The sequence below is a fragment of the Carlito syrichta genome, unplaced genomic scaffold, assembly GCF_000164805.1.
Source record: "Carlito syrichta isolate Samal-C Ts95f unplaced genomic scaffold, Tarsius_syrichta-2.0.1 Scaffold317675, whole genome shotgun sequence".
NCBI classification, from domain to species: domain Eukaryota; kingdom Metazoa; phylum Chordata; class Mammalia; order Primates; family Tarsiidae; genus Carlito; species Carlito syrichta.
The window spans coordinates 140333-154379 of NW_007261771.1; the positions used below are offsets into that span (position 1 = coordinate 140333).

The 14047-nt window shown below is 37.6% G+C and overlaps 1 protein-coding gene across 2 annotated transcripts in view; it reads right to left on the minus strand.

The window, feature by feature from the left end:
• The window catches only part of LOC103277410 (molybdopterin synthase sulfur carrier subunit-like), a 43900-nt gene extending 34246 nt beyond the window's left edge, over positions 1-9654 (minus strand). The window contains exons 1-4 of one of the 2 annotated variants that reach the window (XM_008074786.2): positions 9615-9632; positions 8441-8562; positions 6973-7117; positions 5592-5597 (exon numbers count right to left, since the gene is read on the minus strand). In XM_008074786.2, the coding sequence (XP_008072977.1) occupies positions 6991-7117; positions 8441-8562; positions 9615-9632 (267 nt within the window). In that variant the 3' untranslated portion in view covers positions 5592-5597; positions 6973-6990. Of the gene's footprint in view, positions 1-5591; positions 5598-6972; positions 7118-8440; positions 8563-9614 lie in introns of both variants that reach the window. The other variant, XM_021707426.1, reaches the window with a different exon arrangement.
• Between the last annotated feature and the right edge of the window lie 4393 nt (positions 9655-14047).

The following is a 14047-nucleotide window of genomic DNA, read 5'->3' on the forward strand; positions in this document are numbered from 1 at the left end:
TCCCCCCCCTCCTCCCCCCCTCCTCTTTTTGCTTCTTTTGTGGGATAACTCAAGGATGGTGGAGTAAAATGAAAGGAAAATTAAAAAGACATCCTTGGCTTGGTTCTTTCTCTACTGGAACCAGGTTTTTACCATTAAGCATGATACTTACTCTTGATTTGGGGTAAAAATTCTGTTCAAATTAAGAAAGTTTTTTTCATTCCTAACTTACAAGAGTTGTTGATTTAAAATGACTGCTAAATTGTACATTATTTATTTTTTAGTTGACAACATATTATACCTCATTCTGTCTGCACATAAGCATGATCTCTTCACACTACACAGGAAAATGTCCTTGCATATTCTCCTCCTCTTCCTCCTCCAACTCCTCCTCCTCTTTCCTCTTTTTTTGTGAGATTACCCTCAATGATAGTGGGGTAATATGGATTAAAAATAAAAGGCATCCTTGGTTTGTTTCTTTCTCTAATAGAAACAAATTTTTACCATTACATATGATACTTCCTCTTGATTTGCTGTTAAAATACTGTCAATATTATGAAAGGTTTCTTTCATTCCTATCTTATAGGAGTTTTTGATTCAAGATGATGGCTAATTTCTACTTTTATTCTTTAATTGATAATATATTTTGACTAACCCTTAGTGCACATAAGCATGATCTCTCCAGACTATGCAGGAAAATGGCCTTGGACATTCTTCTCCTCCTCCTCATCTTCCTCCTCCTCCTCCTTTAATTGTTAACAAATTATGCCTCATTCTGTCTGTACATAAGCATGATCTCTCCAGACTACACAGGAAAATGTCCTTGCACATTCTCCTTCTCCTCCTCTTCCTCCTCCTCCATCTCCTCCTCCTCCTCCTTCTTCTGTTGTGGGATAAGCCTCAGGGATGTTGGGATAAAATGGGTGAAAAAATAAACAGGTATCCTTGATTTGTTTCTTTCTCTACTGGAACCAAGTTTTTAAGAATTAAGTATGATACTTACTCTTGATTTGAGGAAAAAATAGTTTCAAATTAAAAAAGTTTTCTTTCATTCCTAACTTACAAGAGATGTTGGTATAAGATGATTGCTAATTTTTACATTATTTATTCCTTAGTTGACAATATATTATACCTCATTCTGTCAGCACATAAGCACAATCTCTTCAAACTACACAGGAAAATGTCCTTGTACATTCTCCTTCTCCTCCATCTCCACCTCCTCCTCCACCTCCTCCTCCTCCTCCTTCTTCTTTATTTGTTAATAAATTATGCCTCATCCTGTCTGCACATAAGCATGACATCTCCATACGACACAGGAAAATGGCCATGCACATTCTCCATCTCCTCCTCCACCTCCTCCTCCTCCTCCTTTTCTTTTGTGGGATAACCCTCAAAGATGGTGGGGTAAAATGAGTGAAAAAAGACACTGGCATCCTTGACTTGTTTCATTCTCTACTGGAACCAATGTTTTACCATTAAGTATGATACTTACTCTTGACTTGAGGTAAAAATTGTGTCAAATTAAGAGAGTTTTCTTTCATTCCTAACTTACAAGAGATGTTGATATAAGACGATTGCTAATTTTTACATTATTTATTCCTTAGTTGACAACATATTATATGTCATTCTGTCTGCACATAAGCAAGATCTCTCCATACTACACAGGAAAATGTCCTTGCACATTCTCCTCCTCCTCCTGGTCTTCCTCCTCCTGTTCTTTAGTTGATAATAAATTATACCCCATTCTGTCTGCACACAAGCATGATTTCTCCAGGCTACATAGGAAAATGTCCTTACACATTTTTCTCCTCCTCCTCCTCCTCCTTCTTCTTTAGTTGATAATAAATTATGCTTCATTCTGTCTGTACATAAGCATGATCTCTCCAGGATACATAGTAAAATGTCCTTACACATTTTTCTCCTCCTCCTCCTCCTTCTTCTTTAGTTGATAATAAATTATGCCTCATTCTGTCTGCACATAAGCATGATCTCTCGATGCTACACAGGAAAACATCCATGTACACTCCCCACTTCCTCCTCCTCCTCTTACTCCTCCTCCTTCTTCTTTAGTTGATAATAAATTATGTCACATTCTGTCTGCACATAAGCATGAACTCTCCAGACTACACAGGAAAATATCCTTGCACATTCTCCTCCTCCTACTCCTCCTCCTCTTCCTCCTCCACCTCTTCCTCCTCTTTCTCCTTCTTCTTTAGTTGATAACAAATTATGCCTCATTCTGTCTGCACATAAGCATCATCTCTCCAGACTATACAGGAAAATATCCTTGCACATTCTCCTCCTCCTCCTCCTTCTCCTCCTCCATCTTTTTTAGTTGATAACAAATTATGCCTCATTCTGTCTGCACATAAGCATCATCTCTCCAGACTACACAGGAAAATGTCGTTGCACATTCTCCTCCTCCTCCTCCTCCACCTCCTCTCTTTGCTTCTTTTGTGGGATAACCCTCAAGGATGGTGGAGTAAAATGAGAGAAAAAATAAAAAGATATGTTTCTTTCTCTACTAGATCCAACTTTTTACCATTAAGTATTATACTTACTCTTGATTTGCGGTAAAAATCCTGTTCAAATTGAGCAAGTTTTCTTTCATTCCTATCTTACAAGAGTTGTTGATTTAACATGACTGCTAATTTGTACATTATTTATTCCTGAGTTGGCAACATATTATACCTAATTCTGTCTGCACATAAACTTAATCTCGCCACACTACACAGGAAAATGTCCTTGCACATTCTCCTCCTCCTCCTCCTTCTCCTCCTCCTCCTCCTCCTCCTCCTTCTCCTCCTCCTCCCACCCCTCTCTTCTTTCTTCTTCTTTTGTGAGATTACCCTCAGTGATGGTGGGGCAATACTGGATAAAAATAAAAGGTATCTTTGGCTTGTTTCTTTCTCTGATGAAACCAAGTTTTTACCATTATGTATGATACTTACTCTTGATTTGTTGTAAAAATACTGTCAAATTAAGAAAGGTTTCTTTCATTCCTAACTTACACGATCTTTTAATTCAAGATGACTGCTAATTTCTACATTTATTCTTTAATTGATAATATATTATGACTAACCCTGTATGCACACATAAGCATGATCTCTCCAGCCTACACAGGAAAATGTCCTTGGACATTCTTCTCCTCCTACTCCTCCTCCTCCACCCCCTTCTTTAGTTGATAACAAATTATGCCTCATTCTGTCTGCACATGACCATGATCTCTCCAGAACACACAGGAAAATGTTGTTGCACATTCTACTCCTCCTCCTCCCCCTCCTACTCTTTCTTCTCCTTAAGGATGGTGGGGTAAAATGGGTGAAAAAATAAAAAGGCATCCTTGGCTTTTTTCTGTCTCTACTGGAACCAAGGTTTTACCATTAAGTATGATATTTACTCTTGATTTGGGATAAAAATCGTGTCAAATTAAGAATGCTTTCCTTCATTCCTACTTATAAGAGTTGTTGATTTAAGGTTACTGCTAATTTTTACATTATTTTTTCCTTAGTTGACAACATATTAAACCTCATTCTGTCTGTACATAAGCATGATTTCTACATACTACACAGGAAAATGTCCTTGCACATTCTCCTCCACCTCGACCTCCTCCTCCTCCTCTTTCTTCTTCTTTAGTTGATAATAAATTATGCGTTATTCTGCCTGCACATAAGCATGATCTCTCGATATTACACAGGAAAATGTCCACGCACATTCTCCACCTCCTCCTCCTCCTCCTTCTTCTTCTTTAGTTGATAACTAATTATGCTTCATTCTGTCTGCACATAAGCACCATCTCTCCAGACTACACAGGAAAATGTGCTTGCACATTCTCTTCCTCCTCTTTCTTCTTGTTTTGTGGGATAACCCTAAAAGATGGTGGGGAAAAATGCTCAAAAAATAAAAAGGCATCCTTGCCTTGTTTCTTTCTTTAAGGGAACAAAGTTTTACCATTAATTATGATGCTTACTCTTGATTTGGTATAAAAATACTGTCAAATTAATTAAGGTTTCTTTCATTTCTAACTTGCAATAGTTTTTAATTCAAGATGACTGCTAATTTCTATATTATTTATTCTTTAGTTGTTAATTTATTATGCCTCACTCTGTCTGTACCTAAGCATCATCTCTCCAGACTACATAAAAATATGTCATTGTACATTCTCCTCCTCCTCCTCCTCCACTTCTTCTTAGGTTGATAATAAATTATGCATCACACTGTCTGCACATAAGCATGATCTCTCGATACTACACAGGAAAATGTTCTTGCACATTCTCCTCCTCCTCCACTTCCTCCTGCTCCTCCTTTCTCTTAGTTGATAACAAATTATGACTCATTCTCTCTGCACATAAGTATGATCTCTCCAGACTACACAGGAAAATGTCCTTGCACATTCTTCTCCTCCTCCTCCTCCAATTTCTTCTTTTGTGGGATAACCCTCAAGGATTGTGGGGGGAAATGGTGAAAAAATAAAAAGCCATCCTTGCCTTCTTTCTTTCTCTAATGGAACCAAGTTGTTACCATTAAGTATGATACTTACTCTTGATTTGATGTAAAAATACTGTCAAATTAAGTAACGCTTCTTTCATTCCTAACTTACAAGAGTTTTTGTTCAAGATGAATGCTAATTTCCACATTATTTATTCTTTAATTGATAATGTATTATGCCTCACTCTGCACATAAGCATGATCTCTCCAGACTACACAGGAAAATGTTCTTGCACATTCTCTACCTCCTCCTCCTCCTTTTTTAGTTGATAACAAATTATGCCTCATTCTGTCTGCACATAAGCATGATCTCTCCAGAATACACAAGAAAATGTCCTTGGACATTCTTCTTCTCCTCCTCCTCCTCCTCCTCGTTCTTCTTTAGTTGATAATCTATTATGCCTCATTCTGTCTGCACATAAGCATGTCTACAGACTACACAGGAAAATGTCCTTGGATATTCTCCTCCTCCTCCTCCTCCTCCCCCTGCTCCACCTCCTCCTCCTCTTTCTTCTTCTTTTGTGGGATTACCCTCAAGGATTGTGGGACAATATGGTTGAAAAAATAAAAAGGTAGCTGGACTCGGTGGCTCAGCCTGTAATCCCGTGCCTTTGGGAGGCTTAGGTAAGTGGATTGCCTGAGTCCGCGGGTTCAAGAAACACCTGGGCAACTTGGCAAGACCTCATCTCTACAATAAATCAAAAATTAGCCGGGCGTGGTAGCACGTGCCTGTAATTCCAGCTACTTGGAAGGATGAGGTGGAAGGCTCGCTGGAGCCCAGCAGGTCGAGGCTGCGATGGCCGGGAGCAGCCACTGCACTCCAGTCTGGGTGCCAGAGTGAGACTCCAACTCAAAAAAAAAAAAAGAAAAAGGCATCCTTGCCTTGTTTCTTTCTCTAATGGAACCACGTTTTTACCATTAAGTATGATACTTACTCTTGATTTGGCGTAAAAATACTGTCAAATTAAGAAAGGATTCCTTCATTCTTAACTTACAAGTGTTTTTGATTCAAGGTGACTGCTAATTTATACATTATTTATTCTTTACTTGATAATGTATTATGCCTCATTCTGTCTGCACATAAGCATGACCTCCCCAGACATACCAGGAAAATGTCCTTGCACACTTTCCTCCTCCTCCTCCTTCTCCTCTCCTATTTCTTCTTCTTTTGTGGCATAACCCTCAAGGATGGTGGGGGGAAATGGTAAAATAATAAAAAGGCATCCTTGGCTTGTTTCTTTCTCTAATGGAACCAAGTTTTTACCATTAACTATGATACTTATTCTTGATTTGGGATAAAAATCCTGTGAAATTAAGAAAGGTTTCTTTCTATCCTGACTTAAAAGAGTTTTTGATTGCTGATGACTGCTAATTTCTACATTATTTATTCCTTAGTTGATAATAAATTATGCCTCATTCTGTCTGCACATAAGCATGATCTCTCCAGACTACACTGAAAAGTGTCCTTGCACATTCTCCTCCTCCTCCTCCTCCTCCTCCTCCTCCTCCTCCTCCTTTTTTATGGCATAACCCTCAAGGATGGTTGGGAAAAATGGGTGAAAATATAAAAAGGCATCCTTGGCTTGTTTCTTTCTCTCATGGAACCAAGTTTTTACCATTAAGTATGATATTTACTCTTGATTTGGTGTAAAAATTCTGTCAAATTAAGCAAGTTTCTTTCATTCCTAACTTACAAGATTTTTGGATTCAAGATGATTGCTAATTTCTACATTATTTATTCTTTAGTTGATAATAAATTATGCTTCCTTGTATCTGCACATAAGCATGATCTCTCCAGGCTACACAGAAAAATGTCTGTGCACATTATCCTACTCAAATATGAACTAAGTTGCTTGAAAAGATGAAAAGATGGCATGGTCACAGTGTCTCCTCCAACAAAGCTATGGCTATAAAACAGTTTCTTTATGAATGGACAATGATAGGCTTTCTTCTCAGGCATAGTTATCTTCTGATTATCTGGATGTGCACTTTTTCTACATTTCTCTGTGCACAGGAGGGCTGTATCTATTACTAGTAAGCACATTTGAAAAAAAGGATACAGAGAGTCCTATGAGTTCAAATGAGTACACAGACATTTTTCTGTGTAGCTCTTTCACTTATCAGCTATGAGATCAGAGATGAGTTTTTTAATTCCTCTGAAATTGTTTTCTCACCTGCAAAATATGTATACTAATATTCCACTGTCTAGCACTGTTCCTGATATACAGTACTAAGATCTGAATAAACCATTATAAATATACAAACATAGCAAACTGATATTAAATTAAAATGCTTACAATAAAGTTGATGCCGAGATGGTAGGTAGGTATTTATAAATGTGTCTGCATCAATAATGGGCTGCTGCATCAATAAAGATGTGGTGCAGACAGACTTACAAAGAATATACAGCAACAGATACCTACAAGTTATCATCTGTATAAGACTGGTTAAGAAAAAAGAAATTCTTCTCTATAAGACTGGTTAAGAAAAACAAATCTCACATACCTAGACAGCTCAGAAGCACTACCCTCCACTAATGGGGGGGATAATAGCAATTTCGTCTCCCAGTTGAAGCAAGAGGAGCTGATCTCCAAGCTCAACATATTCTTGACGAATAGCAAATATCACTTGATTTTTAACATCAACCAATCTGAAGGGGAAAAAATATGATTAGACGTACCAATGCTGTGATAAGCCACAAATCTCTTTAGCTGTAATTAAAGATATTACATAAATAACACTATGTGAAGCATTGCCTGCAAAATTATGAATTAACTCATTCTATAGGCAAAGGACATATCCTCTGAAGAACATACCTTTTCACTGCAAAGAACACATTAAACTGCTATCAACTCTTTATTAGAAGTTGTGTGTCATAGAGGATCAAACAACAAAAAAAACCCACCAGACTGGAAACAATATTCAAACCAGGTCAAAAGAAAATAAAACTTTCCAAATTCATGCATGGCCTTTCTAGGGGCCATCCACCTATGTGTACAAGCCTACTAAGTAAAGCTATAACATTTCCCACAAACTGTGCTTGTACACATTATCCTATTCAAATACAGAAAAGTTGCTTAGAAAGATGAAAAGATGGCACAGTTCACAGAGCCACCTGCAACACAGTTGTAATAATAAAGCTGTTTCTTCATATCTGGACAATGTAAGTTTTCTTCTCAGGCATAGTGAAAATGTGTACAAGACCAGGTGTCTCCCTGCAGGTAACAGATTCAAGGTAAAGTACAACAGAGGGCACACCATGTTTCATTGATTATCAGGCCATTGTAAGAACACCTTAAAAGATGTGAAATCAAGTATATAAACAAACATTGTTGAGTACCTTTTACAAAGCACTAGGACTTCCAGGTTAAACAACTATACCGACTTAAGTGAGACTATTAATATTCCCAGAACACCTTCCAGTAAGTCGCTTTCATATTTTGTTCCAAAAAAGACTTGAGGTAGGAATGACAGCAATGAAATTATAGATTTTCAAGAACCAGAAAAAATTTAAATAGTGAAAAAAAACTCAAATTCAAAGGCATCGAGGATTTGTTGTAGCTAATTTTTCTTTTAACCTTAGAAATTTCTCTTTACATTCCTAAAGAGGGGGCAGAACAAAAAAGATTAAAACACATATTTTTAACAAAATTTGTAACAATTTCATTTAATGTTATAAAAATGCAGATTCCACATGTATTTTGTAAATTATGAAAGAGGATATAATCATGTACCTCTGGGAGTATGCCAGCTAACTGTGGTTTTTGGATAAAATACCTCTAGCCTTCCTTAAAAAATGTTGCTTTTCTAAATACTAGAGTTTAAGTTTTCAGTAGTTCCAGAAAAATATAACTAATGACCCTTTTTGACAATAAGCATGGAAATTACCCTTTTTAGAAATGTTTATCAGTTATACATTTTTTAAATATAAAGAATGTGTTAATCACATTCATTCTAGCAAACATTTAACTACCCAGGATGCCGAGATTCTATCTCCTTCCACAGCTGCAATGCTTTTATTTCTTGTGGCACAGAAATGGTCTCTGAACGAACTCCTGCTATTTCAACACTTTTTGCAAAATACAATACTTCAACCTGAAAATAAAGAAAATGCTCTTAAGAAGAACTCATAGTCCTTTTCTGTCTACCCATGCAGAGACGTTTTCTCATTTTTCAAATGTATTACTTTAGTCAAAGACAAATTTTATAAGTTAAATGAAATCATTCATAAAAAATTTCATATGTCTACAAATACAAATTTTGAAAAACTGTTAGGTTTTAAACACAATTCAGACTAATTTCTGGATGTCTTTTAAGTGTCCCATAGCAGAAATCCTAATTATATATCTTTATAGAAAACATGCTAAGCTTGTCTTTAGTTGACATAAAATTACAGCACCTTTTATAAACACTTAAGCAATGAACAAATATGAGTCAAGAGATGAATTACCCAAATAAACTAAATGACCAGGTTAGCGAAAAAGCAGCCCCTTCATAGCTGTTAAATGAACTTTGTTTCCAGTCTACACAACACTGGATCCAGCTGCTGAAAATTAAATTATGCAACACACAAAACCTGACATTTATAAAAGCAAGAGGGTTTGAAATACAGGATAAACTGGTATTTCCTAGGACAAACCAGTGCCAACAATCTGTTATCCCAAGGATCCGATTAAGTAAAACAACTCGCCTGTCGCTCACTACAAATTGTTCTCTACAAAATAATCAGGTTTGCAAATAATCAAGGGTGTGTGCATCCATAGGTGAAGCACATTTCTTCACAAGAATTCCTAATTGGGTGCATTTCTTTATAGATTAAAAATTTAGCTTCGCCCAAGGAATAATCTGACAAAAGGGGGGATCCAAAAAAGATCCAGGAGATCCAGCTTGTCCGCGACGCCGTGACCTGGACACCAAGAGTTCACGGAGTGACTTGACTTCTGTTGGGGTGGCTGGAGCAAAGCGTCGTGGGGGGGGGCCACCACGGTGGTGGCTCTGGAGGTGACCGTGGCGGTGGCGGAGGCGGTGGTAGCCCGGAACCAAAGTCCAGTTAGGGGTGGATGTGTGTTGGGGAGGTCAGGATGGCCAAGCAGAGTCTGTGGAGGCTTCGCACCAGGTTCACACTCACGCACCCCTTCCCCCCGTACCTGGCACCGCGGCACCATCCCCCCCAAGTCCCCCTGGCCGATTCACAGCCGTTTTGTCCCGACGCCGGGTGACGCAGGGCGCAGGCGCAGGCGCAGCCTGACGGCACAATGCTGCTCCCTCCCCACGCGCCCGCATGGAGCATGCGCACTGCTTGCTCCGCCCCACTGTCCCCGCCCCTGGTGTTCTCACCGCACCGTGCTCCACAGAAGGATGTTTTCACTGCGAAACGGTGGGACGGAGTGGGACTCGTGGTCGCGACAGCGAACTTTAAGTATAGAAATGGAAAAAGGGATGACCACGCATGCCCTTCCGGAGAAAGATTATGGTGCAGGAGAGCAGACTCCGGACTCCCCGGGACAGCTGCCACCTGCGTTTGGAACCTGAGCTAATAACTGCAGAGGAGTTCAGGCTTTTCCCCTCGCTCCCCTTTAGGCTTCCCCTCGACACTTTTGGCTTTCTCGCCATCGGTATCTGATAAGTGTTCCTCAAAGACTTAGAGTATTTGCCTATCAGAACACTGGAACTCTCAGATTTCCACTTTTCCTGTTTACTAGCTCCTCAGTAATTTGTCCGCATATTACCCAATCCACATTCCCAATGTCTTACCATCAAGAACTTTCGGGCTTTACCTTGTTGGCATAGTTGTGTGGGTATGAGGTAAGCGTCCTTCCCCTTGGAGCTCACAGTCCTGGGTGAGAGATAGTCTCTAACGGGAATGGTGACTCCGGGTACCAAGGGTAATAATACTGGGTATATGTTATCTTTCATGAGATGGAAGGGAGAAAGTGACTGGGTCACCTGGGGCGTGTATTCTAGGAAGTCTCATGGCAAGGAGAAGCTTGAGCTGAATCTGCTGTTACAGTAGCAGCAAATGACAGAGTTGGGGTAGGAAGTGAGGGGATTTCATTTACCTGTGCCAAGTAACAGAGATATAAAGTAGCATAATGCATTCACAGGACAAATAGTTGGCAAGGCAGGAGTGCCCCCAGTAAAGAAGGAGGTGATGGGAAATGAGTCTTGATACGCCAGGTAGAAGACCTTGGTAGGAAAACTTGACAAGGACAGATTAATACCAAAATATGTTCTGGTAATGTTGCTAAGTATCAAGGTTAAAGAATTATATTCACAATTAGACACAAAGACAAGAAAATGATGACAGTGGCCTTAGACTCCTCAGTGACATTGAATGTCAGAGAATGGTGATGCGCAATATCTAAAAAAGGCTGCGAATAAAAGCAAGAGTAGAAATATTATGTACAGCCAAACTGCTATTTATAAAGACCAGAGTCTGCTACTCTTAAACCAACAAAAAATTCAAAAAATACAGTATCTAAGAACTCTTCTTAAAAATTCTTCTTGGGCAAAATATACACTCAAAAAGAGTACTCAAAGTAAATAAGTCAAAAAACTAAAACGACTGACATTGAAATTATAATCCAGTCAAACATAAAACAAGGGCGTCAATTATGGAATTATGGTTATAGAATAAAACATAAATGACACCAGGATATTTAAAAATCACAATAGAAACTGTTCAAAGTTGGAACATATAGTTACAAATCGTTTATTCAAGTTTCTTAGTATTTTCTATAATTTTATTTCTTTATTTTAGAAAATATTTTAGGAGTAACTATCTCTTGTGAACAAATAATAACCTAATGATTTGTAATTCCATCAATGTTTCTTATTTTGTTGTTGATAAATTCAAGTAAATATATGTTGATAATAATGCCTTTTTTCATTTTCATTTTGTAGTTATTAGTGAGGTGAATCTTTTCTTCTTTTCATTGGCCACTTGCACTTCTTGGTGAAGTTTATGTTCATGACTTTTACTCATTACACTGTAGATATGAAACATTTCTTTGCAAAATAGATGGCCCTACCTATAATTTGTAGCTGTGCAAGAAAAATTAAAACCAGAAAATTCCCAGCTTGTTTATTTTGCATAAAATCATTAATAGATCAGAATACAATATAATAAGTAATTTTAGGAACAACAAAACAACTTAGTAACAAAATTTGCTTTTCACTTAAGCCACACCTTATGATAAAAACATAATTTTCCCAGTTATTTTTAGCATGAGGATTCCTATTTGGTTTAAAAAAATAAAAATAAAAAAGAAAGTTGAGGTAAAAGCACTTTCATTTTATTTTCAGATTGAAAAAAGATAAGCTCTGTTGAGACTAGGTATGGGAGTATGTCAGACATTCACAGAAGGTGCCATTGAAAGATCAGAAATACGACTTTGCTTATAGCAACAAAGTATTTTTTAAAAATTCATTGCTTTTCCTGAAAAATAATTTTTCCCAGAAATTTCTGTCAGAATTAGAGCTCATTGTTTTAAAAGAAAAAAATTAGACAAATTAAATTTAGCAGGGTTTAATCAAGCAAAAGAATGATTCAAATCAGGAACCCCTATCCCGCACTCCAACCAGTACAGGTCCAGAAAGACTCTGAAGCTGCCACATGGTCACAGAAGATTTATGGACAGAAAAAGGAAAGTGACATGTAGGAAGAGGAAGTGAAGTATAGAAACATCTGGATTGGCAACAGTTTGGCATTTGCCTTATTTGAACATGATTTGAAAAGTTGGCCATGTCTCATTGGCTGAAACTCCATGATTAGTACAAGGTTGGGTCACTGTCTATTTACACATCCAATTAAGTTACATTTCACTTTGTGTGAAAAAACCTTTAGGCTGAACTCAAAATATGTCAGAAGACAGCTTTAGACTAAACCTAATTTAACACTTGTTAGATTTTTCTGTCAGTTGTTTCACAAATAGGTAACAGTTTTTTGTTTTGTTTTTCTATCCAATTAAAATAGTATAATTAAATACTTGCTATATCATATTTTATTTATTTTTTATTTTTATCAATATTTTTTATTATGATATTGTGGGATACAGTTAAGGGTTAGGTATACAAATATGCTTCGTTCAGGCACCCTTATTGATAAGAGGTGTCTCCCTGCCCCCAGACAGATGTTTACTACCATTAATCCCATCTCCCTTCCCCTCCCCCCCCCATAGTTTCCCACCACTGTCAGTCATTTTCTTATGATAATACGTTGGATGATCAAGGTCCACTATGTGAGTGAGAACATGTGATACTCAGATCTTTGTTTCTGTGAGAGGTCACTCAGTAGTATAGACTCTAGTTCCATCGGGTTGCTGCGAAATTCATGATTTTGTCCTTTTTTATGGCTGGGTAGTATTCCATCATGTATATGTACCACATTTTTTTAATCCAGCCCTCTTTTGATGTAAAAATATACCTGCACACATATGTTTATCACAGCATTGTTCACAATAGCAAGAACCTGGAAGCAATCATACATCAATATTTTAAACTGCATTACAGTTCAGCCTGTAATTGAACTGAGCTGAATTACTTTATACAAATTCAAGCTATTTATTCATTTACACATATTTCAAAAATCGAAATCCAAAAATCTTATATTTACACAAATTTAAACCATATTCTGTTTCCATTTCTGTCCAAATATTCTCTGCCATTATTTTCAGCTACTGAATAGTAGTTTGTCGTAGATATTCAGTTACCCATTATCAAGAACTCTTCAAAAAATGCTACTTTACTTCAGTGACTTTGTTTAAGCAAACCAAGGTTTATAGTCATAAACTATGTTTAAAAATATGAAAATTAGATTTTTATTTTTATTTATTTTATTTATTTATTTTTTGAGTTGGAGTCTCACTCTGTCGCCCAGGCTGGAGTTCGGTCCCACTCCCGTCCACCGCAGCCTCGACCTACTGGGCTCTGGCGATCCTTCTGCCTCAGCCTTCCAATAGCTGGAACTATAGGCGTGCGCTACCACGCCTGGCTAATTTTTTGACTTATTGTACAGATGAGGTCTCACCAAGTTGCCCAGGCAGGTCTCAAACACGTGGGCTCAGGCAATCCACTCATCTCAGCATCCCAAAGCGCGGAATTACAGGCTGAGCCACTAAGCCCAGCTGGGAAATAGATTTTTAAACCTCCATTCATGTATGCCCCTTTATTTCAAAGTGTAGTACAATTTTTGAACAGTGAAAATATCTCTGTGTGAGGGAATTTGGATTGTGTGGGATGAGATCTACAGACACTGGACATTAGGCATTAAATATTATCTTTAAGGTATTTTTAACTGTATTTAAATTTCTCATTAAAAAATAGGTGATACAGTAATTTTTTGAAAGACTAGTTCGACACAAGCCCATCTAAAATTATTTTCTTTACAGATCACTGAGAATTTCAAGCACCTTTCCATACAAATGACTTGTGAAGACATAGAGCTTAGCAAGTCACTGATGAATGGGCCAGCAGAGTGCCTTGCACCATGTAGGTGTATAAAATATTGTTGAGTCAGTTTTATAATTTAATTAGATAATTAAAAAATATCGCATCCTTGTTGTGTAATATTATTCACTGG